At 35.2% G+C, this 27881-nt stretch overlaps 1 protein-coding gene across 1 annotated transcript; it reads right to left on the bottom strand.

The window, feature by feature from the left end:
* Positions 1–576: 576 nt before the first annotated feature.
* PERP (p53 apoptosis effector related to PMP22) lies at positions 577–27881 on the bottom strand. The gene is made up of 3 exons (XM_053710626.1): positions 27532–27881; positions 6254–6391; positions 577–5775 (listed from the first exon to the last, which is right to left on the bottom strand). Exons 1-3 carry the CDS (start codon positions 27728–27730, stop codon positions 5558–5560), a joined length of 555 nt encoding a protein of 184 aa, XP_053566601.1. The 5' UTR covers positions 27731–27881; the 3' UTR covers positions 577–5557.

A 27881-nucleotide genomic window follows, 5' to 3' on the forward strand; every position in this document is an offset into this window, starting at 1 on the left:
GTTGACGTATGTTTTTTTTAAAGGGATACTAGACGCACTTTTGTTCCTTTCGTGAATCAGACAGAGCAGCAATTTTAAACAACTTTCTAATTTACTCCTATTATCAAATTTTCTTAGTTCTCTTGGTATCTTTATTTGAAAAAGCAGTAATGTAAGCTTTTTTGGGTCAATACCTGGGTATCACGCTTGCTGAATGGTGGCTAAATGTCGCCACCAACCAGCAAACGCTACCCAGGTGCTGAACCAAAAATGGGCCGGCACCTAAGATTTTATTCCTGCTTTTCAAATAAAGATACAAAGAGAATGAAGAAAATTGTATAATAGGAGTAAATTAGAAAGTTGCTTACAACTGCTGCTCTGATTCACGAAAGAAAAAAAAAATGGGTTTAGTTTCCCTCTGTTTCTTATGTCCGATTTATAAATTCTGTCTACACTTTGATGATAGGAATACAGTAGACTGACTGTACAATTACAAATAAATAGTAAATATAACAGATGTAGGAGTGTATAGTTTTAAATTATCCAATTTTTAGTATTTGCAAATCAACTCAAAGCAAAAACAGGCGTAGCACAGACTTTTTTTTTCTTGTTCTAAATTTTAATAAAAATGAAAGTCAGAAAAATAGGGTCATTTTGTACCTCACAATTGTCTTTGGTATCAAAATACATAGCAATATTTCATTTATATATCCTGTTACATTTTATTTGCAAATTAACTGTTTATGTACTCTCCAACTACAACACACTAATGATACTTAACTATTTTCAGTTTCACCTAAAATAGAATGTTCGCCAATGTATTACAGCTCCATGGTGCGGAGTAACCCAACTTTTTTTCTGTAGGTGTTGTCCCTATCAACCAGTAAGCAAAAAGTCCCAGGACTCATTTGTACACAGTAAAACACTTCCTGTTCTTTTCTCTTCAAATTTAGACATTTTGCTTAACCATTTTCATTCCAAAATATTTTAAAATATATTTGTTATTTATAATACAACAGAAATATTATGAGTAGTATGTCCCTTTAACAATGTTACTGCATGTCATTTAGTTGTGTGTAACTTGTGTATTACATAGTTGATGATAAAATAATAAAAATACTAAGCAGAGTTATTTGACTTAACTTTGGGTGCCAGAAGACGATGGGGTCTATCCATAAAGAGGTGAACGGAAACATTTAATCCCCGCCATAAACTATAAATTATGAAGGGGTTAATCCCAGTGAGTATCTCCTGCATTGCATGGTTAATGCTGCATACAATTCACCTGCAATTCTCCTATTTTAGTTGAATTGTACACAGCATTAAAAGGGATAGTAAACCACAAAATTTTCTTTTATGATTCAGATAGAACATACAGTTTTAAACAAATTTGCAATTTACTTCTATTATCAAATTTGCTTCATTCTCTTGTTGTCCATTGCTGAAGGGACAGCATTGCACTACTGGCAGGAAGCTGAACACATCTAGTTATCCAATCACAAGAGACACAAATGTGTGCAGGCACCAATTAGCAGCAGCTCCCACTAGTGTATGATATGTGTGTATTATTTTTTTAACAAGAGATACTAAGAGAACGAAGCACATTTGAAAATAGAAGGGAATTTAAAAGGGTCTTAAAATTACATGCTCTATGTGAATCATGCAAGTTTAATTTTGACTTTCCTATCACTTTAAAGGGAGACTAAAAACCCAATTTTTTTCTTTCAGGATTCAGATAGAGCCTGCAATTTTTAAGCAACTTTCTAATTTACTCCTATTATCAAATTTTCTTCGTTATCTTTATTTAAAAAGCAAGAATGTGATGCATAGGAGCCGGCCCATTTTTGGTTGAGAACCTGGATTATGCTTGCTTATTGGTGGCAAAATGTCAGCCACCAATAAGCAAGGGCTATACATGGCGCTGAACCTAAAATAGGCTGGCTGCTAAGATTTACATTCCTGCTTTTTCAATAAAGCTAGCAAAAGAAGAAATTATAGGAGTAAATGAGAAAGTTGCTTAAAATGTCATGCTCTATCTGAATCATGAAAGAAAAAAATGTGGGTTTAGTGTCCCTTTAACTATGCATAATTACAGGGCTAACAACTCTTCTTGCAAGAGATGCTCACTGGGTTTGGCCCTTTGTAATGCATAGATAAAGATTTCAAATCACGTACAATTCACTTCCAGTTCGTCTCTTTGTGAATAGAGTCCCATGTTAAAGTCATTGTGGACGACAAAAGTAAAATGATTTAGATAGAGCACAAAGTATAAAAATTCCAATCACTATCAAATTATCTTGTTTTTATTTGTTGAAATAGCTCTTTTTCATGAGATTATGCATGTATCTTAAACATTGTTATAAACATAGCAGCAAGCATGTGCTGTATAACACATAAAACACTTGTACGCTTCTGAGCTTACCTCAGTATGCTCTCATGGAAATAAACTAACTTTTAACAAGTAATACCATGAGAAAAAAAAAAAAAGTTATATTTTGATACTGAAAATAAATTGGACATTTTACACTGTATCTCAATGATTTAATTTGGACTTTTATGCACAGTTAGACTGACATATCACTGCTTAGTAAGTATTTATGGAACAACTAAAAATGTTACCAGTTCATGAGCGCAATAAAGCACAACAACAAAGGTGGTGCCAGATATTTTTAAGCTAAACAATGAGGTTTGTTATGCAAAGATTAAAGGGATATGAAACCCCACCCAAAAAATAAATCATAATTTAGACAGAGCATACAATTTAAAACAACTTTCTAATTTACTTCTACTTCCTAATTTGCTATTGGGAGTTAGATGAACACATCAGGAGAGCCATATACAGGTATGTGCAACCACCAATCAGAAGCTAGCTCCTAGTAATGAATTGCTGCTCCTAGGTATGTTTTCCAACAAAATATATCAAGAGGACAAAGAAAATTAAATCATAGTGGTAATTTGGAACGTAGGTTTAAAATGCATTCTCTACATGAATCATAAAAAAGGGGGGTTTCATGTCCTTTAAAATACAGACTAACAGCCATTGTTTGATGGGAAGATAAATAAGAATTTATAGTATACACAGGTGATTGGTGACCTTGGCATGGTCACTTTTCAAATAAAACTCATTCAGCAGGTTATGCTTGTAAAGTTCATGAGCATACATACATCACTTTATTAGTAGAGTAAACATTACAATACATGTAGGATGTCATCCATTAGTGCTAAAATGTTCTAAAAAACCACACACAAAAAAAAACCCTCCATATTAAAACACACCAAAATGATATATAATCCAGTGCATAGGGTTTAAGATAACCTTCCACCAATTTAAAAAAAAAAAATATTGAGAGAATGCAAACTTATGCTGTATTTCTAATACCAAACGCTGCACAGACTACGGCACAGTGAGGTGACCAAAACAGTTCTAACAAAGGCAGAATCTGGTGGTTTACATAAAGGTAAAAAGCAGAGGGTATTTCTTTAGATTGCAAATGTCAAACAAGCAACATATTTACTTTTAAGAAAACTAAGGACTTCGCAAAAAAAACAAAACACTGGATAAATATGTAAATTCGCCCAACATACATTAACTAAAACTTCCACTTGAGTCTAAAAGCAGATTATTGTATAGTTAAAATAAATGCAGAAAACTAATTACTTTTACCTACTAAACATTATCAAATACAAGTCTCCATAGGAAGAAACAAACAGTAAAACGTTCTGTACAATTCTGATAAAGGCTCCCAGTGGGTCCAGAAGCAGTGACAATTCTAGGGGTGGTGGTTTATTACGGCCCCAGCTGTGAGTAGGGTTGCCACCTCAGCCATGTTTTCCTGGCCAGTTAGGAGTTATACATGCTGCAGGGAGGAACATGCATTTTGCCTCTGGACATCACTTGACTAGAGCTGTTCCTCCATGCACACCCTGCAGCAAGTAAAACTTATAACTGTCCAGGAAAACATGAGTGAGGTGACAACCCTAGCTTTGAGTGAATTAAATTTCCCCCCTAATGTCCAGTGTCATATGTACAGCCAAAAAAAGGACTGAACAGAGAGATTTTTTTCTTTCTTATTTGCACCTTCAATTTTATGCTATAGTATCACCATCACCCCCTGTCCAGGATTTGGCAATTTTGATTTCCCCTACATCTGCACATACACCGTTACCGTAAGTAAAATATGAGTTGGTTTTTAAGAGATTGAGCATTTTCTTTATGTTTAATACATATAAGAAAATATAATATTACATGATAAAAGTTAGATCAGCTCCCCCACTACAAAAATAGACAGGGGTTACCAGCGCACTGTGCCAAATTCCACATACAAATACATGCATGTTGCTGCAGCTAAAGGGCTGTGGGTAAATAGTAAAATGCAAAACAACAAAGACACAACAACCATCAACAACAAAGCTTCCTTCCCTATAACTGTACACCAGTTTACTTTCAGCTAACATATCCCTTTAGGAACACAAAACATTAAAATGGATGAAAAGATTACTATGAGAGAAAATAAAAATCTGGCATGCTGGTCCCTCACTAACTTCAAACAATGTTAACAATGAACTACACAAACCTGAGCTCTTAATCCATGTGTTTAGTAGAAACATTAAGATTTAATTTGTTTTATTATTTAATCTACATTTTGCATTTAATTGTTTACAATATATTAGGCAGCACTAGATTCAACAGCAATGTAAAAAAAAGTAGCAAACATTTGTATTTCTATCTGCATGGAGAATATTAATAATAAAAGTCACTATTTTTCATAAAGGGAAAACAACGAATATTTGAGGAATTAATCTCAAACTTAACACACATCTTTATGTTAACAATACATACACTAGGTAACACACTTGACATTTAGCCACGAGTTATTATAGTACACTTTTATACAGGAACAAATTACTTTATTTTTATAATAAAAAAAGGTAAGACATCTAATTAAAAACATATTGGATCATATCAATATAATTCTAGTTTCATGGTACATTTACAATAAAAATGTGAGTTAACAATTATTTACCAAAAACTAGTAGCAGGTTATGTACCCATATTGCATTTAAAAAATATATATTCAGTTCTAGAAAAATGTTTATTAAAATGTGTCTGCTTAAAGGGACACTAAACCCAATTTTTTTCTTTCACGATTCAGATAGAGCATGCAATTTTAAGCAACTTTCTAATTTACTCCTATTAATTTTTCTTCATTCTCTTATCTTTATTTTAAAAAAGAAGGCATCTAAGCTAAGGAGTCAGACTTTTTTGGTTTGGTACCCTGGACAGCACTTGATTAATGGTGGGTGCATTTAGCCACCAATCAGCAAGCACAACCCAGGTTGTAAACCAAAAATGGGCCGGTTTCTAAACTAAATTGCATGCTCCATCTGAATCATGAAAGTAAAAATTGGGATCAGTGTCCCTTTAATTGCTATAACTCTTAGTAAGTGGCAAGTTAGAAAAAGTTCCAATAAAAAAAAAAAATATATAGAATATGTTCAGTAGACTAGCAACTTTATACGTAGTATTGCAAATGGACACAAGTCTCTTTCTGTCATTGAAGTCTTAGGCACGTATTGTTTAAGCAGAAGTGTAGAAATATTTGGTCTTCACATTGCCAAGAAGTTCATCTTCATAGTTGGGGAGACAGCAGAAAAAGATAGCACAGCCAAACATGATGATAGTGCTGCCCCATCCAAAACCATAGGTCCAGCTGTACAGATAGTTTTGTTGGTTTGTTGCTAGATCATTGGTGAAGTGAACTGGATATATGATCAGAGCAATGATCTGCAGAATAACTGGAGAGACATAACAGAACAATGTTAAGGATCATTAAACACAGCAGAATTGTGTAATAAACAGACAATGCAAACACAATTAGTTTAGATTTCAAATGAGTAGTAGATTTTTATTCTGACAAATTTTAAAAGTTATGTCTATTTCCACTCCTCCTGTATTATGTGACAGCCACCAGCCAATCACAAATGCATATACGTATATTCTGCAAATTCTTTCACAGTAGTCACTGGTGACTCAAAAAGTGTAAATATAAAAAGACTCTGCACGTTTTATTAATGGAAGTAAATTGGAAAGTTGTTTAAAATGACATGCTGTATCTGAATCATGAAAGTTTAATTTTAACTTGAGTGTCCCTCTAATGCCCCTTTAAATATTAAAATGGTATGTTCCCTTGAGCTAGGAGTCAACTATGATTATAAAATCCTATAAAAAATGTTTTGTAAAGTGTTAAAGTCACAACACTATTTCCAGCCTTACCTGCCAAGAGGAGAAGCCCGCCGATAACTCTCAGCAAACCAATATTTGGCACACAAAGTGCAACAAAGGAGATAATGAAGCAGATTATGAGGATGATGAATCCAATGATCAGAAGAGCTGCTGTTGCTTTTCCCCATGCTGGAAAAAAACATAAAAGACAATGCATTTTGTTATTACAGTTTACAGATAAAATGACTAGAAGTTATTAGCTAAGCAAATTACAGTGACATTATATAAAAGTAGAATTGTATAATCTACAAATACAGGTATACCCCGCTCAGCGGCTCGCTCATACAGCGGGTTAGGGACCGGAGCCCCGCTGTAAAGTAAAACAAGGCAGTCTTAGTTCAAACATGTTTTTAAACACACTGGCAAGTGAAAAGAAAGCTAACATATATTAGAAGTGCAATAGTGCTATGTTTAGTTTAACACTAGCACAGCAGAGTAATTAGTATTCAATAAATACTGTACCTGTAAAATAGTGACAATTACTGTAGTAAAATTTGCCAGACTATAGCACTGAGACACAGATTGCACTGTAATGCTGTAAACAGAGTGAACTGCGCATAACAAAATGGTGTCAGTCACTTTTCTTGCAATCTCACAATGATTACAGCACTGTTTTAAAATCCTTGGAGGTTGAACTTCAGCTCCACAAAGCGCTGTATAGTGAGGTATACCTGTACATAATAAAAAAACACAATACAATAGCAGTCTGGATTGCAAATGAGTAGTACATTTTTTTTCTCTGACAAATTTCAGTTACTTCCATTTCCCCTCCTGCATCATGTGACAGCCAGCAGCCAATCGCTGAACACATACATATATACTGTGAGCTTTTGCACATGCTCAGTAGTAGCTGGTACCTCAAACTGTGCATTTAAAAAATTACTGCACATTTTCATTATGGAAACAAAATTGGAAAGTTTTTAAAAATTGGTCTGAATCATCAGATTAATTTTGACTTCAGCGTCCCTTCAGATACACACTGTAGTGCAAAACCAACATGTTCTTACTGATTTTAGTGTACAATAAAATGTACATGTTGCCCTACTTCGAGGGAATTCTATGAGAACTGCTGGTTTGCGAGCAGGAAACAGCTGGTGAGTCAATCAAACAGTCGCATGACATTCATCAATCTGTAGTGTTCAGCTTTGGAGCTGCAGTTCTTGTGGCTGCCAAGAAGGCCTTAAAAGGGATAGTATATAGTCTAAATTAAAATTTAATGATTTAGATAGCATGCATTTTTAATGTACTCCTATTATCAATTTTTTTTCGATCTCTTGGTATCTTTATTGATAAAGCAAGAATGTAAGCTTAGGAGCTGGGCCATTTTTAGTTCAGCACCTGGGTAGCGCTTGCTGATTAGTGTCTAAATGTAGCCACTAATCAGCAAGTGCTACCCAGGTGCAGAACCAGAAATGGGCCGGCTCCTATGCTTACATTCAAATAAAGATACCAAGAGAATGAAGAAAATAGTAGGAGTAAATTAGAAAAGTTGCTTAAAATTGCATGCTCTGAATCATGAAAGTTTAATTTTGACTATACTATCCCTTTAAAGTGATGGTAAACTTTACACTTTTTATAAATCAGATCCTGAATGTTTTATTTTAGATGGACTCTAAAATCTATGAAGATGCGCTTTAACTTACTTTAGCTGTGCCATTCTAATACGGCACGCTCCCGCCAACCACTTCAAAAGTAATATTTTTGTGAACAGTTTGAACTGTTCTCCAACCAGCGCTCTAGCTACAATAAAAAGTGCCATATGGATAAAGCGCCAATTAGAGAACAGTTTAAACTGTCACAAAAAATTTTACTTTTGAAGTGGGCGGCGGGACTGCGCAGTATTAGAATGGCACTGCTAGATTAATAAGTAAATTAAATCAATAAAAGTCCATCTAAAATATCACTAACATTCAGGATCTAAACTATAAAAAGTGGAAAGTTTACCATTACTTTAACCTCTATGTTCAATCCCTTTTGTGGGGAACGTTAAATACAAAGAATCCATTATAAGTAGTTCAAAAATAAGACCACTTTTTGTACTACAATGTTCCTTTAAATAAATGATCCTTTTCTCAAAAAGAACATACTGCAAGAATCTATTTTTTGAAGATTGATGTTAAAAAGGACATGTTTTTAAATATAGACATTAATATACATGACTATATATGATACTTAGTTCATAGCTTTTCATATTAATATATAACCATAATGGAGAGTTTTGAATGTCAGATGGATAGAACAATAAAATTCAGATGTCAAGCAAGATTTACATTTTAACATTATGAACTGTTTATTCCATAAAAATGAGTACAGAATCAGCAATGTATAATTTTAACTAGATCTGTATTTTATTACATCAATATTTCCTTAATGGGACATTCAGTTACAAAAATGATTTGTGTGTAAACGCATTGCTAGTATAAGCAATGTAAAAATTGTATGCTCCAATTCATTAATGACCATTTTTTTATGATAAGCGAAACTTACTTTAGATCCCAGAAACAAAATTACTGATTAACATCAATTAAATGTTATGAGTAAGACCTGTCTCATGGAAATTCTTAAGTGTGAATGAAATCACCCAACACGATCAGCCTCGCCTGCAAGGCAACAATAGCTGCTGATCATACAATGTTCTCATCTGAGGATAAGCATAACGGAGAACCCTGTAGCTCTACCAGTATTTTGTAAGAATATAGCAGGCAGGTTTCAGCTGTCCTCCCTCAACCAGATTGTAGCTGTAATCTTCTACTAGAAGTGAATGGAAAATATATGTTGTAGTGTGATGTGCAGTTAGGGTGAAAAAATAAGTAAGGACACTAATTAAATGTCTGGGGTTCTGCAACAAAATAAAATGACAATACAGAAATAACCAAGCGCACATAAATATACACAGCAATAATTACATTGCCTTTCTTTCCTCTAGCAATTATGTTAAAATCAATGTGCACAAACATTTCTCCACTCTACTAGCAGGAGCTATAATTTCCTAGCAAATGCTATTCCCACTATTGTAACAAGTATACTCTGTACACCAGCATTATTATACAAGTAAATGGCCTCAGATTAAAGGGACAGTGTAATGTAAAATAGTTTTTTCCCCTTAATGTGTTTTCAATGACTTGTTAGACCAGCCGCAGAGTATAAAATGTATGAGAAATTGATTTAGTTTTTTTTTGTATATTAAATTGCTGGTTTAGTTCTTTAAAATCACAACCCATTAAAATGGGTTGAAGAGAAATGAGATCTCATTGTATCACTTTTGTGCACACATGCTTCTTTAGATTATCTCTGCCTGTATACCACAGCTCAATACTTAGAAAGAACATTTGAAAATTAACGTTACTACTTTCTCCTAACCCCCACTGGGAATATAACTTCATCAGTTGGCTATGTTTACATAGCTTTTCTATAGCTTATACCCAAGTATGGAAACTTTTAGTTTACAGAAGTTAGGGATATAAACAGGCAACATTAGATATTTCAAATGCAAATATAAAGATAAAGGAGATATTTGTAAACAATATAATACAGCCTGGTATGTAAAATAGATCACTGGGAACAAATTAACAGGTGTACATTTTAGGGTTCCCTGTCCCTTTAACCCTACTAACAATCAGATACAAACAGTCATAGCTATGTGATCCAGAGGTTTAGGTATGTCACCATATGCCCCTATCATTTATATGATTAATATTGACAAGGTAATAACCTGAAATAAATTGAATCTGTCATGGTGGAAGTTTAGTTTTTTTCATTAAAAAGGGAAATCCTTAAAAATTACTGAAGTGGACACATATTCCTTTAATAAACTAATGAATGTCTAAAAATCATGCTTCTGTGAGTTTTATTGATCACAGACAATTTATATTCTTTACTTGACTGAGTTTATTACAAGACTCTCAAATCCCTGATAGGAAACAGATATGACAAAATACACATCCACAACATCATTCCAGACACAACAGAATATCTCAAGACATGTTTTAAATCAATTAAATGGGATATGAAATAGTACTCCTTTAGTTAAAAAATAAATAAATAAAAAAAAAACACACTTTATGGCCTGCCATACAAGGGGTGGCTACATTCCCTGCCCCATCTTTTGTGAAATAGCCCGTTTTCCCTGTTGTATACTTATACTGAAAAGTTATCCATACAAGTTCAAACCATTTTATTGGGTTTCAATTAGCAGAACCAGCCATTTCATATACAAGGTTCTATAACAAGTAATTGGAAACACATTATTAAGGGGGAAAACAAATTTTACATTACTGTCCCTTTAAGTAAATACAAATTAATATGCAATTTGAAAAATGAATGATACCCTTAACATTAACATTCTGTTGAAACATTGAGTGGTAAAAAATAAAAAGGTTTAGTTATGCTTAATAAAACAATTTTGTTCGCAGGCAATTGCCCTGAACGAGCGAGTGTGAGGGTAATTAATTTTGCTGCCTCTGAGATGTCAAAGGAAAAAGGAAGCGGTTTTCTATGGCAACAGGCTCACTTATACAAACCTGCTCCACCTAGCCCTTTAAATAAATATAGTACTAAGGCTATGAAAGCATTATACAAATTTAAGCACGTGGAAGTGAATATATTTGGAGACTAGAGACAAATCAGTGCTTAACCATCTGACGAGTAAAGGAGAGGGGAGAGATTCCATGTGAAGCTTTCTCCAACTCAAAGGTACATGTGTGATCCACAATGCATATTCATACCACATCCATACGGATCAGTGATCGCTAGCAATGGTCCTTTTGCTTTGGGGACACGAAAATCAGTAAAAAGAAAAAAAGCATAAACACTTTGATGAATCTAGAGAATTTCATATTTTCAGTTGAGACTGGAACAATAATTGTACGCTTAATATTGTGTCCCTTTGTTCAACAAATAACTTTTTTTACAGGCTTTATAAAATAAACAATATACCGTAAAAGGTATGTTTATTTGTTTTTTTTTTTTTATATGTAGATGCATATATTTATAAGCAATAAATATCACATTTCATCTCTGTAAAAGTTCTATTAAAACAAGAATAAATAAATAAGAAACAGGTACTCATGGAGGGACATGAGCAAGTCAGAAATATGAATGTAATTCACACAGTCAAATCTATATATGTGCATTAAGGATCGGCTCGTTGCACAAGTATTAAAGGGATAATAAAGTCATAATTAAACTCATGATTCAGATAGAGCATGCAATTTTAAACAACTTATCGATTTACTTTTAGATAATTTGGTACACTCTCTTTGTATCCTATGTTAAAAAAAGATACCTAGGTCAGCTGCTGATTGGTGGATGCACATACATGCCTAATCACTGGCTCATCCAGTGTGCTCAGCTAGCTCCCAGTAGTGCATTGATTCTCCTTCAACAAAGGATACCAAAAAAGCAAGGCAAATTTTATAATAGAAGTAAATTGGATGGTCTTTAAACGGATATGCTCTATCTGAATCATGAAACAATTTTGGGCTTCATGTCCCTTTAATAAAGTATGGTGCCAAATCTAGTAGGATGCGTTAGAGCATTTTATTATTGCACAATTATATCCCTTTAATTATTGCATTCTGAAGCACAGATCCAAGAACGACAAGGTGCTGTCCTGACATAAGCAAATTATCCTGCCAGATAAAGCTTGTTACCATGTCAGCATTGTTTCACACCCACACATAAAAAAATCTCACACGATTAGAAGCTGGGGTGGAGAGCGTCTTAAAACTGGTTTGTTTGGAAGGATGGGTGCGGTTTCAGAGTTGCTTTGTTCATCTTGGCATGTAGAGACCCACCAATTTAAAAAAAAAATATATATGTATTCAGGTAATATCAGATTTTAACATGAAAATTCTCCAGATACTTTCCAAGTAGGAAATAACCAAAGTGTACAATTTACATTTCACTCAGATTTAAGGGACATGTTGGAATGCAAAATAGTTTCTAAACGACTCAAAAGGTGTTAACACAAAGGTAAAGACCTGCACGAGAGCCGTAAGCAAGACATGGCTGATCAGCCAATCAGGGTCAGCAGTCAGACATAACTACCAATTACTAGCCATTTTCTGCTTGGGAAATGCAAGGTATTTGTATCCCAAGCAGGACTTACATTTTGTGGGTGAGTAGGAAATGTTAAATGAGACACTGAGTGCAAATGAACCAGATAATGTTACATTTTGTTACAGTGTTGCTTAAAGGGACAGTTTACTCAAAAAATGTCTCCCCTTTAATTTGTTCCCAATGATCCACTTTACCTGCTGGAGTGTATTAAATTGTTTACAAGTAGCTCCTTTACCCTTATATTGGCATCTGAAATTGTTAATTTAGCATGTGGTATCCCCACCTATTCTGAAAGTTTGTGGCCGCGCGTACCAGCTATAGATAAGCTTTGTAAACACAGCCAGCAGAAGAAATTACACTCCCAGTGGGATATAGCAGAGATAAGGTAATAAAATGTTGATTTTCCATTGTTCTCTCCAAGTACTGGTGATTGTTTTAAGGACAGATATAAGATAAAGAAGCAGGTATATGTGCACAATGTGATACAGTAATGAGATCTGATTATACTTACAAGCTCAACCCATTTTATTAGGTTGTGGCTTCAAAACACAAAATCCGAGCTTTAATATTCACAAATAAACCTTAAAAAGCTAATTTTCATAATTTTTTTACTCCGCAGTTGGCAAAAAAAAGCAAATGTAAACACATTAAGGGAAAACTATTTTACAGTATACTGTCCCTTTAAAAATAAAATAATCACTTAAATCAAAAAGCGAGAAAGATGTAGCAGAAGCCACAAGGGTATATTTTGTATAAAATGTGAATGTCAAATACATCACGTTACAAAATCTGTCTTTTTTTTTTTTTAACTGGACCATAGACAAGATATCAATAATACAGCCAGGGAAATGCAACAGGTCATGATTTTGTATGTACTCTAGTAAAGACAGGTTCCCAAATCAGGTTGGACCTATTGCTTTTGTCAGTTACATGTTATGTTCTATTTTTACATTTTAGAGCCAATGGCTCCCTAGCTCTCCAGGGATATCAGAATGTAAACACATTGGGGTCCATTTATTAATCAGCGGATGCCCCATCGTTTCAGGTCCACCTGAAACGGAAGTTAAGAATGCTGCTCCTCAACTTTTCTGTCACCTTTTTGGTGGCGGACTGAAATCATCCCAATCAGGATGATTGACGGCCCCTACTAGCGGCCGATTGGTCACCAGTGAGCAGGGGCGGCATTGCACAAGCATTTCACCAGAAATGCTTGTGCAATGTTAAATGCAGACAGCCTATGTATGCTGTCGGCATTTAGCGAGGTGAATCATGTCCACTCGCCCTTTATTAAATCTACCCCATAGTCTGCTACAAATCTACACCTCACATAGGCCCCGATAATTAAAACTTTGCTGGGTCAGACGTGGAAAAACGACACTGGCACTCACAGGGAATTATATACGATGTCTCCCATAAAAAGTAAAAGGAGCTCAGTGGAAATGGTAAATTCACCGGGGAGAGCGCAGTTAGCAGGGGGCACACTTTACAAATTGAATCCTACAGCCATTACAAATCAGATTACTCTGCTTATAGTATCTTAAAACCACCTTAATTTTTTATGCAGGTGTTCTGCATAACAATAAGGGTTTTGTTTAGTGTGAAACAATCTCCTCAACTTTTAGTTTGCAAGAAAAAAAACAAAACAGTGAGACTGCAGGGGAAAGTGTTTATAGAAAACGCCAGATCTGGCAGAGAAATTTCTCCATTTGAAAGTCCATTTTTTGCCCATTAGCAGAGGTTGGAAAACTAATTTTCCACTTTGAATTTCATACTATAAATACAAATTTCCCAGTGGTTTTTACATGTGATATGATTTTTAAATTACGTTTTGCGATTGCTATAGTAATGTATACAGCGCTTTCACCTACTCAAATGCACCCCTTTGCGAGACACACTGTTTTTAAAGTTAAAACCTGCTTGTATACAATTTGGACAGGGGCTTCATTGTTCTGGGAAAATTTTTTATAAAATCTCACAAGCCCAGAGAGCTTTATAGAGTCAGCCCTTAGTGAGTTTATTAGTACAACTAATTAAATATATTTTACAAATCTTTGTGTTCTTGCACTGTTTTCTGAACCTGCACTCTGTAGGAGATCCTCCTATCAACAGATGGTAATTTTGGCAGCAGGAGTTATAAACTTATGGGATATCTCAGCAGTTAAAAGCACATCAAAGTGTAAAACTTAAAATGCTTGAATATATTTATTTGAATTTTTTTGCAGGGAGTTAGCACACAATGCAAATAGAAAAATCTATAACAGGACAATGATGCACAAATCATGTGTTTACAAATTAAGAAATTAAAAAAAAAATGTACATCTTAGATATAGTTTTCATTTGTCTGGTTGTTCTATAGTAACCCCTTAAAGGGACATGAAACTCAAAATGTTTCTGATTCAGATAGAGAATATATTTTTTTAAAAGTTTCCAATTTCTAATTTACCAATATCAAATTTGCTCTGTTCTCTTGTTATTCATTGTTGGAGATCTCTAGGTAGCGCATACATGTCTGGAGCACTACATAACAGGAAATCGTGCTGCCATTCTAGTGCTCTTGCTAATGTATAACATTGTTGCAAAACTGCTGCCACATGGTACTGCAGACACGTGCACACTACCTGAACTTAGCTTCCTGCTTTTCAACAAAGGATAACAAGAAAATTTGAATTGGCCAGTATTTTTTCCTAGAAATGGTGGCAACCCTACTCACCACTAATTACCAATAACGAGAGGCATTAGGTGGCCTCTGAGAACAAAATCGTCACCAATTACAAACAACGGGCGTGTCCAACGTGGGCGTATATGTTAATAATGCTAGGGATTGGTTAGCCCAGAGAGACGCACTGTCCAATGTGATGCATCTCTGGAAAATTTAAACAATGCAAATCTGGGCAACATATCGAGGGCGAAACATTAGTAAGAAAACCGCTATTTGACATAATATGTGCAGTTGAACCACTAGCATTATACACACATCTCTAAGTATAAAGATGGTAATAATGGATATGTAATGGTAAGGTAATAACAATGAGCCTTTTTTACCTAGAGCAGCTGGTTGTTACCGTTAGAAGTAAAATGAAGGATGATTGGTTCAGTCCTGGTGAGAAGTGATGATTTGGCTAATACAGCCTATTTAAACTAGAATAAGACAAACAATTTACTTTTGATAAAGCAGGAGCGAAGCATGCGTCAGGCATTTTGTAGCATGATTGGGTCCTGGCCAGGGGCCTTTGGTATTGTATTGCATTGACTTGTAGAATGTTTCTGTCGATTGCTGAACATTAGATATTTTTGATATACCAGACTAGTACAGGAACACCCAGCTTTGGAGTAACACGTGAGAATAGCAGATACGCCAATCCCTTTTGTGGAGCTCTCTTGGTAGACCTAATAGTCACTGGTAGACTCTATTGAGGGATCTTTTTGTTTCGTGTTACCCTATGTAATGGGGATACTTTGTACTTTTCTGGTATCAGGCCTATATTAGATTATAGACTTATATTGTGGTTAGGATTAATACTGTGAATTGGACCATTCATGCCCCTGTATGTTAACTTTTGTAGTGTGTTTAATTTCTTTTAACTTCTCATTTATTTTATTTTTTAATAGTGAAGTTGTATTTCTTTCAACTTTCATTTTTTTTTTTAGGGTTGCAACCCCCTTTTCTTTTTCGGTTTTTGGATTAATTGGATTTTGTTTCTCTAGAGTGCTTATGGGATGCTACTTTCTCTTTCCGTGTATATGAACCTACTCACCAGATGTCTTCAGCTAGCTCACAGTACTGCATTGCTTTTCTGGAGCTGACTTTATGTGTTTGCAGCTGTTTCACAGTGTTATATAAAAGCAATAACGCAATAAAAAAAAAAAGGCTCTAATACAGTGGATTTTCCTTTTTATGAATTTCTTTACCATTAAAGGGCCAGTCAACATTGTTATTAAAAAGGGACATAAAACCCAAATGTTTTATTTCATGATTCAGATAAAGCCGACAGTAATACCTAGCACAGGAGCGCACTACAGTTAGTTAAACACACGTGACACGCTTTTGGGGGGGGGGGAAACGTGGAACTGAAGAGGACGGCGAGGAAAGGGAAGGTGAGAAAAGTTTTGGGGGGGTTAAAACTTTCCAATTTACTTCTATTATCTAAGTTGCTTCATTCTCTTGATAACCTTTGTTTAAAGGCATATCTATATAGGCTCAGGAGCTGATTGGTGGCTACACAAAGATGCCTCATGTTATTGGCCCACCCATGTGCATTGCTATTTCTTTAACAAATGATACCTAAAGAAAGAAGCAAAATTAGATAATAGAAATAAATTGGAATGTTGTTTAAAATTGTATTCTCTATCTGAATTATGAAAGAAGAAGATCTTTGGGTTTTATGTCCCTTTAATGTAACATAATTCTGCACAATGTAAAGAATTATGTAACTGTAACCTAGTGATGCCTGGGGAAAAAAAAAAAAAAAGGCATATTTAAGTTTTACCCCCCCCCCCCCCCCAAAAAACTTTACTCCCCTTCATTTTCCTCGCCGTCCTCTTCAGTTTTTTTTCTCCAAAAGCGTGTCACGTGTGTTTAACTGTAGTGGGTATAACGATAGTTTGCTTTACCTAGCACAGGAGCGCGCTACATGTAGTTCAACGGCATGACCGGGTGCGTTATAATTAGACTTTGCGCCCGTGACACACTTTTGAAGAAACATTAACAACATTGACTGGCCATTTAATGCTAAAAAGTATAATACTAAGGATAATTTCAACCAAATACTAAAAAATATTACATCACTTTTTATTTCCAACTTCTAAAATATTGTATTTAAAATGTTTTTGTTGTATGTTGAAAATATTCAAATATAGAGGGGGAAACAGTAACAAATACATTTATGTGTAATTTACAAAACGAAAGCTAAATGAATTACAAAGCAATAACTATCAAATTTCAAAGATATTTCAAGATAGGACATCAAGGTAGATTGTTGGACATGCATCTCAAAGTTTTTCTCTCTTTCACGATTTTATTGTCAATTTTAAACAATGTTCCTATTTACTTCATTACTCTTGGTATCCTTTAGTGAAGGAGCAGTAATGCACTACAGGGACCTGTACACATCGGTAAGCCAAAGACAAGAAGCGTATATATGTGCAACCACCAATCAGCAGCTAGCTACTGAGCCTACCTAGGTATGCTTCCCAACAAAGGATATCAAAAGAACAAAGCAAATTAGACAATAGAAGTAAACTAGAAAGTTGTTTAAAAATCATATGCTCTATCTGAATCATGAAAGAAATATTTTGGGTTTCATGTCTCTAATTTGAAAGTGTTTTTAACAGAGGATACCAATAGAGCAAATGAAATTTGATAATAAAAGTAAACTTGAAAAGTTAAGTGCATACGCTATCTGAATCATGAAAGTTTAAATTTTGAGTTTATAGTCCCTTTAATTCCACTAGTAGAGGGATGCAACTTAAAGGGACATTATAGTGCAAAAATGACCAAATAACTAATTTCCATACAGCATGTAATATTAGCACTAGCGAACCTGCAACGCTATGTGCTATAGTGAAAGTACCTAAAAGGAGCTGGAGAGAATTGCTGGTCCCAAGCAGATACAGCCAGTAAGCCAACCAGTAGCAACTTTGCAAGGGTTAAGCACACAGCAGTGCAGGGTCACTAGGTCTAAAATTACACGCTTTGACAAATGATAGCATGTAATTGTTGCACTAAATGTGAATATGGCAATATAAAAACTTAAAAAAGGCTTCTTTTAAAGGGACACTCAAGTCAAAATTAAACGTCATTATTCAGACAGAGCATGCAATTTTAAACAACTTTCCAATTTACTTCCATTAACAAAATGTGCACAGTCTTTTTATATTTACACTTTTTGAGTCACAAACTCCTACTGAGCATGTGCAAGAATTCACAGCATATACGTATATGCATTTGTGATTGGCTGATGGCTGTCCATGATACAGGGGGAGTGGAAATAAACATAACTTTGCAATTTATTTAACAAAAATCTACTACTCATTTGAAGTTCAGACTAAGTGCTATTGCATTGTCTTCTTATCATGCATTTGTTGATTATGCAAATGTACAGTGTTGACTGGTCCTTTAAATGCTTCCAAAGCCAGTCTTGGAATATTGGATGCCATTTGATTGATGTACATATTATGCTCCCTTTACTCTGACAGTAACATTTTTATACTAATCCCCAAGCACAAAGAGTCTCATTATATTGGGCCAGGAAAAGGAAAATAAATAAATAAATCCTAAAGGGACAGTGTACTACAGAATTTGTATTGATTAAAGAGATAGATAATCCCTTTATTAACCGTTGCCCAGTTTTGCATAACCAACACTGACATTAAAGGGACAGTCTAGTATAAATTAAACTTTCATTATTCAGATAGGACTTTTAATTTTATTCAACTTCCAATTTACTTTTATCATTAAATTTACTTTTTTTCTCTTTGTATTCTTAGTTTAAACTAAACATAGGTAGGCTCATATGCTAATTTCTAAGCCTTTGAAGGCTGCCTCTTATCACATGCTTTGTAAATCCCTTTTCAACACAAAGAGACAGAAAGTACACGTGGGCCATATAGATAACACTGTGTTCAGGCACAGGGGGTTACTTAAGATTTAGCACAACACAATGCTAAATTTAAGACAATAGATAATAAACAGTCACAGTCATGGGGGGGGGGGGGCTGGAAGAAGGTTCCTAGATACAAGGTAATCACAGAGGTAAAAAGTATATTAATATAACAGTGTTGGTTATGCAAAACTGGGTAATGGGTAATAAAGTGATTATCTTTTAAAACAATAACAATTCTATGGTAGACTGTCCCTTTAATAAACTTTTTACCTCTGTGATTACCTTGTATCTAAGCCTCTGCAGACTGCCCCCTTATTTCAGTTATTTTGACAAACTTGCATTTTAGCCAGTCAGTGACCTCTGATAAGTAATTCCACGGGCGTAAGCATAATCATATCTATATGGCACACACAAACCAACGCCCTCTAGCTGTGAAAACTGTGAACTGCACTGAGATAAGAGGCATCCTTCAAGGGCTTAGAAATTAGCATATGAGCCTACCTAGGTTTAGCTTTCAACAAATACCAAGAGAACAAAGCAAATTTGATAAAAGTTAATTGGAAAGTTGTTTAAAACTGCATGCCCTATCTGAATCATGACAGTAACAATTTGACTAGACTGTCCCTTTAATTATACTTAATATATTTGTGCCATATGTCCAAGTTAAGCTTTATTTATTTTTTTCTTTGCAGCCATTTTTGTTAGGCAGAATTTGAAACACCCCTTATAACAATTATATTTTCAATATGCACAAAATTGTAACTATTTACAGCTTATAATATGTATTGTTTAGTCACGTCCCAGTCATGCACTGTGAGCACATGCAAACAGTTCTGATCAATGCATAGGAAGAGCTGACAGAACACTGTCGAAATCTCCTACCGGCACACTTCGCATACGCTTGTGACGTCACAGTCAGATCTTCCTTCCCACCAGATTTTCCTACTGTGCCTAAGTATGTGCGCATGACCAAACAGACATAATTACATACCACATGTTTTATGACCATCTGTGGAATGTGACGACGTAGGTTTGTGCATCCGCAGTAGAAACATTTGACGGGATAGCAAAAAAATAACAGAACACCTTTCGGAAGCACTATATGGCAGCAGTTTTGCAAAGATGTTATCCATTTGCTAGAGCACTAGATGGCAGCACTATTTCCTGCCATGTAGTGATGCAGACAACTACCTAGGTATCTCTTCAACAAAGAATATAATAGAACAAAGCAACTTTGATAAATTGGAAACTTTTTTTTTTTAAACTGGTATATTCTGTCTGAAACACAAAAGAACTTTAACTTGTTCAGGTCATGTTAGAAAAAGCGAAGGTGAAACATCAGGTTGTGCTGATGGGTCGCTAGATAGCAAAACCTTTATAGTAGCATGTTTTACAATGTGATGGAATAAGTTTTAACCCTTTGTTGGCTGCCAACAGTGATATTGATTATACAAGCATTGACAGACTAATGTTACTTACGTAAACAGTTACAGGGCTGGTTTGCATGGGACTAATCTAGTATTTATTAACGAGTATGAAAAACAGAATGCTTTGGTCTGAGACAGTGCAAACACTGTGGTTCACATTAAAGATTAACACCCCCCCCCCCCCCATTTTGGCAACAAGCAGCCAGGACTTCACTAGAAATCACCATTAAAAAGACAGTGTATACCTTACAATTACAAGACAATTGCTGTAGAATAACATATCAGCCAAATCTAAACATTTTAAAAACAAATTAACATCTTGTTTGATACAAATGTTTTGCAACTGTCAAACTCCACCCATCGTTTGCTTTATTTGGAGGAGCCAGTCTGGACAACAAGGCTAGCATGGTCATATTAATATAAAGTGAATTGTTTTGCAGTTCTATGTAGCAGGGTTAGTCTTGATAAGTCTGCAGTGTGAAAAAGAATTTTTAGAGCCAAATTCCATCAAAAGGAAGCAAAATGAATAATGAAAGTACATGGCAAATTAGTTTCACAATGTACAAATAAAATGTTTCTATTAAAACTTTAAAGGTGTTTACTGCCCATTCAAGTGAACTGATATACCCACATTTTTGACCTGCAAAATAAAACACCTCGACTATTGCAACTCCGTCCTCTCTGGTCTACCTAGCTGCCGCATAGCTCCTTTACAATCCATTATAAATGCCTCTGCCAGGCTCATCTTCCTTACTCGTCGATCTTCATCTGCTGCGCCTCTCTGCCAATCCCTTCACTGGCTTCCTCTTGCCTCTAGGATTAAACACAAAATCCTCACTCTGACATACAAAGCTCTCAACTGCACTGCCCCCCCCCCCCTACATTTCAGTACTTGTCTCCAGATACTCTCCCTCCCGTCCCCTTCGATCAGCTCAGGATCTCCTCCTCTCGTTACTTCCTCACATTCCCGTTTACAGGACTTCTCCAGACTGGCCCCCATCTTGTGGAACTCCCTGCCTCGCTCCACAAGACTCTCCCCTAGTTTTAACAGCTTCAAGCGCCCCCTAAAAACTCTACTATTCAGGGATGCTTACAACCAACACTAACCTTTCCTAACTCCATTGCTTTCCCCTTGAACCCCTTAGAATGTAAGCCTATGAGCCTAGCTGTTTTCAGATCGCCTTCATAAGAGCCGACTGCAACAGTGAAACTCTCGGCAGGGCCCTCTACCCACTTGATCCCTACAAAAGCTATCCTGTATACCGACTATGTTTACAGCACTGCGGAATCTGTTGTCGCTCTACAAATACCTAATAATAATAATAATAATAATAATAATAATAATAAAAGTGGATTCTCTATGGCCAAACTAATATTTTCAGTTCTAACACAATTCTTAGGAGCCTATATCCAGTACTGTGAAGCAATTTCTCAATTCACCGGTACACTTGTAGGCCTCTTGTTTAAACGTGTAAAGGGATATAGATACATTCTTTTTTTACCACGAGTTCATGAATAAGGGATATAATCTGATTATTTTAACATAAGCAACATAACATTTGTAACAGTAACAAAACTGCTGCATTTACCAAGGCTTCATTGAAAGACAATCTAGGCATTCAGGAATGCAGAAAATGTAACAGCCGCAGAGTAACTGTGTGTTAATGTGGGGGAGGAGAGTAAAATCACACACAATAAAATAAAAAAAACTACATAAAAGAATCACACCCATCACTAGAGACCACAGCAAGATATTGCAGGGGAAAAAAAAAGTTATATTTTTTTGTATACAAGGATTTCGTTTTTTTAACAGACAATTTTATTAACAAGTTTACCACCTTTGCTGTCTATCTATTTAATTAATGCAAATACTTTAAAAACTACTAATACTTTTTAATCTTTAATTTGTTATACATAAAACAGGTCAACAAAAATAATTTAAAGTGCTCCGTCTTTGGGTTAAAGGGGACAGTAAACACCTTGGGATTTTTATGTAAAATGTTTAGTTATACATAATGAAACTATTTTGTCCCCTTTTCAAATTAAGGATTTTCAAATTCTCAAAACTTTAAAATGTGCCCTGCTGACAAAAAACACTGTTACATCACGTTAATCAGAACAGTTTAGGTTTAAATGGCATGGTTGAAAACCACTGTAGAGGGAATAAAATTGTTCAGTAAATTCCAGACACTGATCTTCAAATGGCACCAATAATATATAGTGTGTCCTCCCAAAATAATTCTAGGCAAAAAAATAAAAATAAACGTACCAGTGCAAATCACTGTGATACTTCAAACCATGCCATTAGTTTTATTTAAAAACAGAGTACACTGACACAACATTACAGGACTTTCCTAAAGCCAGATATAATATAGCCACTTAAAAGGGACAGTACAGGTATACCTCACTTTACAGCGCTTCGCTAATACAGCGCTTTGTGGAGCTGAAGTTCAGCCTCCAAGGATTTTGAAACAGTGCTGTAATCATTGTGAGAAAAGTGACTGGCACCATTTTGTTATGCGCAGTTCACTCTGTTTACAGCATTACAGTGCAATCTGTGTCTCAGTGCTATAGTCTGGCAAATTTTACTACAGTAATTGTCACTATTTTACAGGTACAGTATTTATTGAATACTAATTGAATGCTGTGCGAGTGTTAAACTAAACGTAGCACTATTGCACCCCTAATATATGTTAGTTCAAACATGTTTTCAAGCCTTTAAACACACTGGCAAGTGAAAATAAAGCTAAAACGGCCTTGTTTCACTTTAAGGCGGTTTTCACTTTACATCGGTGCTCTGGTCCCTAACCCGCTGTATGAGCGGGGTATACCTGTATACCATAAAATTGTTTTTATATTAATGTGTTTTCAATTACTTGTTATACCAGCTGCCGAGTATAAAATGTATGAGAAATTGCATTTTCAGGTTTATTTGTGAATATAAATTAGCTGGTTTTGTGCTTTTAAACCACAGCCTGTTACAATGGGTTGAGCTTCAGGTGATATCAGATCTCGTTATGTTATCATTTTGTGTACACACACTTGCTTCCTTATCTTATATTTGTCTATAAACCAAAACTAGAGAATAATGGAAAATTATCATTTTATTACTTAACTATCCTGCACCCCACTGAGAGTGTAATTTATTCTGCAAGCTGTGTTTACATAGCCTGTCAATAGCCGGGTACTCAAGAAAACAAACTTTCAGTATGGGGGGGGGGGGGGATACCACAGGCTAAACCAGCTATTTCAAAATGCATGTGATAAGAGGCTGTCTGTAGTGGCTTAGAAACAGGCAGAAATTTAGAGGTTTAAATGTTATAAACTATATTAATATAACAATGTTGGTTGTGCAAGGCTGAGTAATGGGTAGTAAAGGCATTATCTATCTTTTTAAACAATAACAATTATGGTGTAGAAGACTTTAAGTGTAAAGGAGCTACTTGTAAACAATGTGATACATTCTAGCAGGTAAAATGGATCAGTGGGAACAATTTAAATTGAAGAAATTATTTGGGTGAACTGTCCGTTTTTAACTCTGGAGTAAATCTTTAAGGAGACAGTAGTGTTTCATGATTCTGATACAGCATGCAATTTAAAGGAACTTTTCAATTTAATTCTAAATTTCTTCTCTTAGTATTCTTTGTTGAAGAGAATGCTTAGGTAGGCTTATTTTCAGGCAAAAAAATAAATAAAATATAAAGATGTTTAAATATATTTCATATGGATATTAGAACATTTTTGGTACAATGTCCCTTTAACAGTACATTCTAGCAAGAGGGTGTAACATTGCTTAGTAAATAAATATGTCTGAATAGTTACAAAGGGCATTTTCATTTTTAGGTCATCATAACAATGTTATTTATAAGTCAAGTGTGATTCTTATAGGTAGTAGACTGGTCATGATTTAATTATCATACTGCAAATAATTTCAAAATAACTGAACCTGGTTTCTTCATCGGTACAGAGATACCAATGCTCAGATGGTTCTGTTGCTCTCAACCACTGAACGTAGACATTACCAGAATAAGCTAAGGAAAATAATAAAAAAAGTCTTCTACAGAATATTGTAGTACTTTCCTGTATCCAAAGATATTCAGAAAATTAAAGGGGCAGTGTACTGTAAAATTATCTTTACCTTAATGTGTGTCCAATGGACTTGTAATATCTGCATATTATATATACACATATACACACACACACAATCAGCAGCTAGAACCTAGGTTCTTTGTTGCTACTGAGCTTACCTAGATATAAACATTTCAGCAAAAGATAACAAGAGAAGGAAGCACATAAAAATAATAGAAGTAAATTGAAAAGTTGTTCAAAGTTGTATTCTCTATCTGAATCATGAATGTCTATTACTTTACTGTCCCTTTAACCTAGAAAAGCATAAGGTCACTCTTTTTAGCACACTTTTTTGTTTAGTGCAATTAGGTCAACTACATTTGCATAAACATTTGTAAACCACCAGCTATTTACTGTAGGCCAGACAAGTATATTTAAAAGGCCAAGCACACATCTATGTTTCCTCTGGACCAGGAAATGTTATATTACTTTGCCATGTCTGAAGCTGTGATTTTTAAATTATTGCAGAATCCTGTCCAGAAAACGCCATTGATGACTGCTATTTAACAAAACATGCATTGTAGTTCAGATAACACTGTTTTTTTTTTTTTATTTAGGAGTGTGCTCTTTATGTAGTTGTGCATTTTGAGTACCTGATATGCATAGCATGAATGTCTGATTCAGCCAGAACAAGAGTTATTAGGGATGGGACCATAACAAACTGTTTAACGTGGAGAGAGTAACAGAACCACGAGAAATGCATACAAATTTGCCAAACAAATATAGCTACATCAAGTTTACAGTATTTAAAGGGACACTGAACCCAATTTTTTTCTTTTGTGATTCAGATAGAGCATGTAATTTTAAGCAACTTTCTAATTTACTCATATTATCAAATTCTCTTCATTCTCTTGGTATCTTTATTTGAAATGCAAGAACGTAAGTTTAGATGCCGGCCCATTTTTGGTGAACACACTGTGTTGTTCTTGCTGATTGGTGGATAAATTCACCCACCAATAAACAAGTGCTTTCCATGGTCTGAACCAAAAAAATAGCTTAGATGCCTTCTTTTTCAAATAAAGAAAGCAAGAGAACGAAGAAAAATTGATAATAGGAGTAAATTAGAAAGTTGCTTAATTTTGCATGCTCTATCTAAATCGCAAAAGAAAAATTTTGGGTTCAGTGTCCCTTTAAGTATGCATGTATATTTATTTATAATGTTAACCCAGGTTTCAATATGTGAATTCAGTATTAAACTAAAACATTTTTAGAAAGGAATGAAAGGGACAGTCAACTCTAAAATTGTTATTGTTTAAATATATATAATGCCTACCCATTCCCCAGCTTTGCACAACCAACATTGTTATATTAATATCCTTTATGACATTTAAACCTCTAAATTTCTGCCTGTTTCTAAGCCTTTACAGACAGCCTATTATCACAGGCTTTATTTGCTTTTCACAACAGGAGACTGCTGGTTCATGTGTGCCATATAGATAACATTGTGCTCTCTCCCATGGGTTGGGGATGACACTAGACTAGTTGGCTAAAATGCAAGTAAACACATAATTTTAATAGCCAGGGGGCTGTCAAAAGAGGCTTAGATAACCATGTTGGCTGTGAATAACAGGGGAATGGAGAATAAAGGGATTATCTATCTTCTTAAACAACAAACACTGAACAAATTAATACTGGAGTATAGGCTATTGAATAGCCTAAGTATACACAGCCAGCAGAAGAGATTACACTCTCAGTGGGATGCAGGATAGTTAAGTAATAAAATGATAATTTTCCATTGTTCTCTCTATGTATTGAGCTTTGGTGTTCCAGCCAAATAAAAGATAAGGAAGTAAGTCTGTGCACACAAAGTTATAACATAATGAGATCTGATATTACCTGAAGCTCAACCCATTGTAATAGGCTGTGGTTTCAAAGCACAAAATCAGCTACTTCATATACACAAATAAGCATGAAAATGGGATTTCTCAAATATTTTATACTCTGCAGTTGGAATAACAAGTCATTTAAAATACATTAATGGAAAAACAATTTTACAGTGTACTGTCCCTTTAAGTAATACCCTGTTTTAGCAGTGCTGATGTACACTCCCCACACAGATTGTTATTTGACTACAGCCCCCAGGCAGTGACTGATAATATAGGGAAGGGGAAAAATGTATGTACCAGCACCCTGTGCCTTCATAACTCGGCAGTCATTTTGCTCATGTCTAAATAATACATTAGGAGCTGTGCAGACAAGGGCAGCTGCCATTTACACTCAATGCTTCATGAATTTAACCCTACAACCTTTGCATGTAGTTATATGTACTTGTTTATAACTTGTTAAACTGCAAAGTATTTACTAATTGTAAATGGCACATATTGTATATGCAGTATGTCATTCTAGATTAAAATATATTTTTAATTACACTATCTCTTTAAAGTGGCCTTTGCTCTTATGAGTGACATAATCCACCCCATATATCTGGAGAACACCTTCAGCCCCCATACAGCGTATGAACCTATCACTTCACTTACAACCTATATGATCACATAAGACCTATATTAGTTTCTCAGTACCCTGCTGTTCTATTTTGCTTGTTTACTGGATCCACAAGGCAACTGCCAGTGCCAACTGTGTGAAGTTCTGTACAGTTGTAGCAATGACCCAAAATAGCAGCAGCAATTGATTTCTTCTTGGAAAAGGTAGGATGTAAAAATATTATTGTATATTCTGTGATTTAATCAATGAGAATTTTGTTAGAAGTTATTTAGTATTTAAAAGTTCTGCAAAGCAGATATGGGATAGTTAGAATCGGTTTTGAAGAAATGCTTGCTATTTTGAAGCTGTTAATAGGCTCCATGATGGCCGAATAACTTTAGAAGGCAGGAAGCTAGGTGTGTGCAGGAACTCTCCTCTAATATATCAGGAGTTTAATAATTTGTATCGGTTGCACCATTATGCAATAAAGATCCCTAATAACAAACCAGACCTGATCATCATACTCCAGCCAGCGTAACCCTCCTATAAGGAACGTTTTATTTCGTCTTCAAAGCTTGCTCTTCCCCAACTATAAAGGCACAAAATAAAGCACACTCGTACTACTTCTTACCATAGTCCATAATAGAGTTGCACACCAAGTTGTTGTTTGCACCGACGCATCTTTCCCACAGCGAGGCATATTCAGTACCGCTCTCTGTCTCAACCCAGCCTTTGCCAGCCAGGGCAATAATATCAAATATGATTGCGAAGAGGAGCAGCAGAGGCAAGATCCATTTGCACCTGGGATAGGCAATACCGCACTTAAACATGGTCGCGGGGTAGTGTAGGCTGCAGCAGATGTGAGTGCTAGCTCGGTCTCTCGTTTGCTTAGGACTGAGAGCTAACAGGCAGGGTCGGCTTCTAGTGCCTCTGGGAGAACCGCACCTTGTATTCCTGCGGTGACTCACTGAGCTTTGCACA

The sequence above is a fragment of the Bombina bombina genome, chromosome 4, assembly GCF_027579735.1.
Source record: "Bombina bombina isolate aBomBom1 chromosome 4, aBomBom1.pri, whole genome shotgun sequence".
Classification (NCBI taxonomy): Eukaryota; Metazoa; Chordata; class Amphibia; order Anura; family Bombinatoridae; genus Bombina; species Bombina bombina.

Excerpts from the sequence above, each read along its gene's own strand:
- PERP (XM_053710626.1), bottom strand. The coding sequence starts at position 27,730 with ATGTTTAAGTGCGGTATTGCCTATCCCAGGTGCAAATGGATCTTGCCT. Across the intron at positions 6,392-27,531 it reads CAACTCTATTATGGACTATG|CATGGGGAAAAGCAACAGCA; the intron begins GTAAGAAGTAGT and ends GTTTTTTTCCAG. Across the intron at positions 5,776-6,253 it reads CGGGCTTCTCCTCTTGGCAG|TTATTCTGCAGATCATTGCT; the intron begins GTAAGGCTGGAA and ends ATGTCTCTCCAG.